This window comes from Oncorhynchus gorbuscha, linkage group LG26, assembly GCF_021184085.1.
Source record: "Oncorhynchus gorbuscha isolate QuinsamMale2020 ecotype Even-year linkage group LG26, OgorEven_v1.0, whole genome shotgun sequence".
In the NCBI taxonomy this organism is placed as follows: Eukaryota; Metazoa; Chordata; class Actinopteri; order Salmoniformes; family Salmonidae; genus Oncorhynchus; species Oncorhynchus gorbuscha.
In genome coordinates, this window is record NC_060198.1 from 20,382,855 (window position 1) to 20,388,854 (window position 6,000).

General features: G+C 41.2%; 1 protein-coding gene across 1 annotated transcript in view; it reads right to left on the bottom strand.

The window, feature by feature from the left end:
• LOC124016136 (transmembrane protein 178A) overlaps positions 1 to 5,639 on the bottom strand; it is a 41,639-nt gene extending 36,000 nt beyond the window's left edge. Inside the window, exon 1 of the mRNA XM_046331669.1 lies at positions 4,882 to 5,639. Within this exon, the coding sequence (XP_046187625.1) occupies positions 4,882 to 5,293 (412 nt within the window). The 5' untranslated portion in view covers positions 5,294 to 5,639. The remainder of the gene's footprint in view (positions 1 to 4,881) is intronic.
• Positions 5,640 to 6,000: the final 361 nt, after the last annotated feature.

Sequence of the window (6,000 nt, forward strand, 5' to 3'; positions counted from 1 at the left end):
ACAGCCGTATTCTAAAATGGATTGCATTAATTGTTTTCCTCATCAATCTACACACAATACCTTATAACGACAAAGCAAAAACAGGATTTTTTTGCAAAATTGTAAAAAAATAAAAAATAAAGTATTCCGACTGTTTGCTATGAGAGTCAAAATTTAGCTCAGGTACCTCCTGTTTCTATTGATAATCATTGAGATGTTTCTACAACTTGATTAGAGTCCACCTGTGGTAAATTCAATTCATTGGACATGATTTGGAAGAGCACACACCTGTGTATATAAGGTCCCACAGTTGACAGTGCGTGTCAGAACAAAAACAAGCCATGAGGTCAAAGGAATTGTTCGTAGATGTCCGAGACTGGATTGTGTCGAGGCATAGATCTGGGAAAGGGTACCAAAAAACTTCTGCAGCATTGAACGTCCCCAAGAACCTACTTGCTCTCCATCATTCCTAAATGTACATTTGGAACCACCAAGACTCTTCCTACAGCTGGCTGCCCGGCCAAACTGAGAAAATCGGGGAGAAGGGCCTTGGTCAGGGAGGTGACCAAGAACCCGATGGTCACTCTGACACAGCTCCAGAGTTCCTCTGTGGAGATGGGAGAACCTTCCAGAAGGACAACCATCTCTTCAGCACTCCACCAATCAGGCCTTTATGGTAGAGTGGCCAGACAGAAGCCACTCTTCAGTAAAAGGCACATGATAGCCTGCCTGGAGCTTGCCAAGAAGGCCCCTAAAGGACTCTCAGACCATGAGAAACAAGACTCTCTGGTCTGATGAAACCAAGATTGAACTCTTTGGCCTGAATGCCAAGCGTCACATCTGGAGAAAACCTGAAATACTCCCTACAGTGAAGCTTGATGGTGGCAGCATCACGCTGTGGGGATGTTTTTCAGTGGCAGGGACTGAGAGACTAGTCAGGATCGAGGGAAAGATTAACAAAGCAAAGTACAGAGAGATCCTTGATGAAAACCTGCTCCAGAGCGCTCAGGACCTCAGACTGGGGTGAATGTTCACCTTCCAACAGGACAACGACCCTAAGCACACATTCAAGACAACGCATGAGTGGCTTAAGAACAAGCCTCTGAATGTCCTTGAGTGGCCCAGCCAGAGCCTGGACTTGAACATCTCTGGAGTAGAGGTTGACCGATTATGATTTTTCAACGCGGATACTGATTAATCGGCCGATTTTTATATATATATTTGTAATAGTGGCAATTACAACAATACTGAATGAACAATGAACACTTTTATTTTGTCAGATATATGTGTATAGGTGGCAGGGAAGTCAGGCGCAGGAGAGTCAAACGGAGTGTAAAATGGAGTCTTTTAATAAATGTCCAAGTAACATGCTCCATAACACTAAATAGAAAAATGAATATAAACACATATGGGTATGAAGACCCGTCGCACACCTATACAAAAAACACTACGCTGACAAAATAAACAATCTCTGACAAAGACATGAGGGGAAACAGAGGGTTAAATACACAACAGGTAATGAATGTGATTGAAAACAGGTGTGTGGGAAGACAAGACAAAACCAATGAAAAATGAAAAATGGATCAATGATGGCTAGAAGACCGGTGACGTCGAACGCCGAGCACCACCCGAACAAGGAGAGGCAACGACTTTGGTAGAAGTCGTGACAATTTTAACTTAATATAATACATCAATAAAACAATTTAGTCTCAAATAAATAATGACACATGTTCAATTTGGTTTAAATAATGCAAAAACAAAGTGTTGGAAGAAAGTAAAAGTGCAATATTTGCCATGTAAAAAAGCTAACGTTTAAGTTCCTTGCTCAGAACATGAGAACATATGAAAGCTGGTGATTCCTTTTAACATGTGTCTTAAATATTCCCAGGTAAGAAGTTTTAGGTTGTAGTGATTACAGGACCATTTCTCTCTATACCATTTGTATTTCATATACCTATGACTATTGGATGTTCTAATATGTACTTTAGTATTGCCAGCCTAATCTCAGGAGTTGATAGCTTTGAACAGTGCAATGCTATAAACAGTGCAATGCTATAAACAGTGCAATGCTTGAAGCATTGCGAAAGGCTGCTGGCAAACTCAGGAAAGTGCTGTTTGAATGAATGCTTATGAGCCTGCTGCTGCCTACCGCAGCTCAGTCACACTGCTCTATCAAATCATAGACTTAATTATGATATAATAACACACAGAAATACTTAGACCATATTAATGACTTATTTTATCTAACGGGTGGCATCCATAAGCCATAATATTGCTGTTATATTGCACAACCTTCAATGTTATGTCATAATTATGTAAAATTCTGGCAAATTCCAACGCAAGAGAAGTGACACAATTTCCCTAGGTAATATTGCCTGCTAACATTAATTTATTTTAACTAAATATGCAGGTTTAAAAATATATACTTCTGTGTATTTATTTTAAGAAAGGCATTGATGTTTATGGTTAGGTACATTTGTGCAACGATTGTGCTTTTTTCGCAATGCGCTTTTGTTAAATCATCTCCCGTTTGGCTAAGTTGGCTGTCTTTGTTAGCCTCCAGTATTTATGCTGAAGAAATGGTCTTCACACAGTTCGCAACGAGCCAGGGGGCCCAAACTGCTGCATATACCCTGACTCTGTTGCACAGAACGCAAGAAAAGTGAGACAATTTCCCTAGTTAAAAGAAATTCATGTTAGCAGGCAATATTAACTAAATATGCAGGTTTAAAAATATATAATTGTGTATTGATTTTAAGATAGGCATTGATGTTTATGGTTAGGTACACATTGAGTGCAATGACAGTGCTTTTTCCGCAAATGCGCTTGTTAAATCACCCGTTTGGCGAAGTAGGCTGTGATTCAATGATAAATTAACAGGCACCGCATCGATTATATGCAACGCAGGACAGGCTAGATAAACAAGCAATATCATCAACCATGTGTAGTTAATAACTGGTGATTATGTTACGATTGATTGTTTTTTATAAGATAAGTTTAATGCTAGCTAGCACCTTACCTTGGCTCCCTGCAGCACTCGGATAACAGGTAGTCAGCCTGCCACGCAGTCTCCCCGTGGAGTGCAATGTAATCGGCCATAATCGGTGTCCAAAAATGCCGATTACCGATTGAAATGAAAACCTGAAATCAGCCCTAATTAATCAGCCTGAAAATAGCTGTGCAGCGATGCTCCCCATTCAACCAGACAGAGATTGAGAGGATCTTCAGAGAAGAATGGGAGAAACTCCCCAAATACATGTGTGCCAAGCTTGTAGTGTCATTTCCAAGAGACTCAAGGCTGTAATAGCTGCCAAAGGGTGCTTCAACAAAATTCTGAGTAAAGGGTGTGAATACTTATGTAAATGTGATATTTTTTTAATACATTTTGCAAAAATTTCTAAAAACCTGCTTTGCTTTGTCATTATGGGGTATTATTGTGTGTAGATTGTTGAGGGAAAAAACGATTTCATCAATTTTAAAATAAGGCTGTAACGTAAAATATGGAAAAGGTCAAGGGCTCTGAATACTTTCCTAATGCACTGTATATGTGTTCTATGTCGAACCCTTCTTGCCTTCCAAATAATCATCAAAGAACCCTTTCTTCCAAAATCGGATGTTTTTAGGATGTTAATAATTCTAGGTAGAACACTTCGCCCTTACAAAGAACCCTTCTTCTGATCAAAACGGTTCGTATAACCCTATCCTTCCGCAAAGAACACTTTTGGAACCCTTTTTTCTAAGAGTGTATGGGCACAATCCTTCACAGGTATCAAATGAAATCAACATTGACAGAAATCAAAGGGTAGGTGTTGAAGCTTGAGATCCTTCACATGACACCTTATCTGTTTTAAATGCAAGGTGGCAAGTGGGTTTCGGTGACATTTAGCCCCTGGCTTAATCGGGGTGACATTAATCTTGATGGACTGGACACTGTGGGGAAATGTTCTCCATTCATCCCGTTTCAACCTTAAAAAGACTTTGTAGGGACTTGAACTTCAGCACATTGGGCATGAATTCACCTTTTAGAAAATGTTTATTCTGGTGTATCCCTGAAGGAGAAGCCTTTATGGTTGTAGGTAGAACACTTTCAATCAAATGAACCTTTCAGGTCCCTTTTTTCCATAGAAATTATTCTTAAGAACCCTGTAGGGTTCCATGTTGAACACATCCCTGTAGAATAAAAAATGGCTTCAAAGGGGTTTCTTTGTGGGTAAAAAAAAAGGTGTTATCTGTCCCTTCCTGGTAGAAACCTTTTGCTTCCAAGTAAACACATTTTGAGTTCCATGTAGAACCCTTTCCACAAACCCAAAATGGTTCTACCTGGAACCAAAAAGGGTGTAAATGGAATCAAAAAGGGTTCTCCTATGGGTGCAGCCAAAGAACCCTTTTGGGTTCTGTCGTCAATCAACATTTTTGGCTTTTGTAGCCCTATCGATGGCTCTATTGACGATTTGACTGGGATAACAACATAAACAAACAATTCCCAGGCCAGTTTACAACGATTACCACTGTGGGAAAATGAGAGGGAAATAAATATAAAAATGTTCCTCATAAATTAGCCTATTAATAACCTAAATCATTAGGCTATCATTTCTCAGCACCCTCGTCATGATGCGACAATTATAGAAATAAAAATAGCCTACCTTGGCAATGAGTTTGAAATGGCAATTCATGTTCCTGGAAATTAGTTTGGGCGTGTATAATCATGAGCCCTTGTGCATATGAGCCCTCATAAACCTTGTTTTGACGCAATGCACGTATGCAGAATCATCACCACAGATGGAGCTACCTCGATTAAAGGAATGCAAAACAGTCCTTGCCTAATAGTCACGGATCATTGACAGCAAATTTCACAACTGTTTTTCTTTTCTCACACTTTTTAGTGTGCACATTAAAACTTACCCTTTGATATGAGTTTATCGATATCTCGGTCCATGCCTTGAAAGTAGCATTTTCTCCACAGTCCAGAATATGTGGAGAACAACGGACGCCCACATTCCGTCTCAAGAATCCCCATCCCCAGTATCGCCCTCCAGTTCTCAAGCAATTCCTCCTCTCTACTCCCGACGTGAATCGGCTTCATAAGCGCCACGTTCCGTTTGGAGTTACCGCTGTCCACAAGAGGCAAGTGGTATATTGGCATCTCCCTGTTTTTCTGGTCGTTAGAATCCGACCCATACTCGTCGCAGTTCTCCTTATGCCTTCTGGTGTCTGTCTCGTACCAATGGTCGGTGAAGATAGCGGTGACCAGCAATAGTAAAGAGACAACGCTCATGGACAAGCTCAGAGCCGTTGCAAGAGCTTGTTTCTCCATGGTTTGAACATCAGCGCTCGGCGCTATGCGCACAGTTTAGACGTGTTGACAGTCGGACGCCCTTCTTCCAGCACCTGCTATTCCAGTTACAAAGCATTTTTACGCATCCTCTGACCTGCGAGCACGGTCCACAGTCGAGAGCGCATTGGCATTGGCTGCTTCCCACTCGCGGGTTGCTGAAACGGAAGATACATCAACACATGTGGATCGGTACGGTGTCCGCAAGCGTGCTGGGTGTGGGCTAAACTTCGCACTTGCCTCTCTGTGGTCGAGATTACTAGTGTTTACCTGCATAAACCACACCACCCCTCTCGCTCTTTCCCTCTCCTCAGCACCTGGACTTGAAGTCGTGTCCTCTAAAACTAAAGGCTCCTCCTATTCACATGGAGAGGGAATGACCATCTCCCGGAGGCGACACACAGCTTGTGTGAGGGAATGTCAAGGTTGTCCTACTCTTTCAAAGTCAGCCATAAAGATGGGTGTGTCTTTAAGATAAAATAATGGTTTCGTATGACTCCAAGGCTCCAAATGTAACATAACCCTTGCGTCCTTATTTTGATGAAACATCAACACTCCCAATACAACAAGTAACAAGTTACAGTTTGACAATTTTAATGTGTAAAACTTAAATTACTCTCTCTCTCTCAGATGCACACACATACATGACACACGCGAAACAGGCCAAAACATTTGTCTATGTACCTACC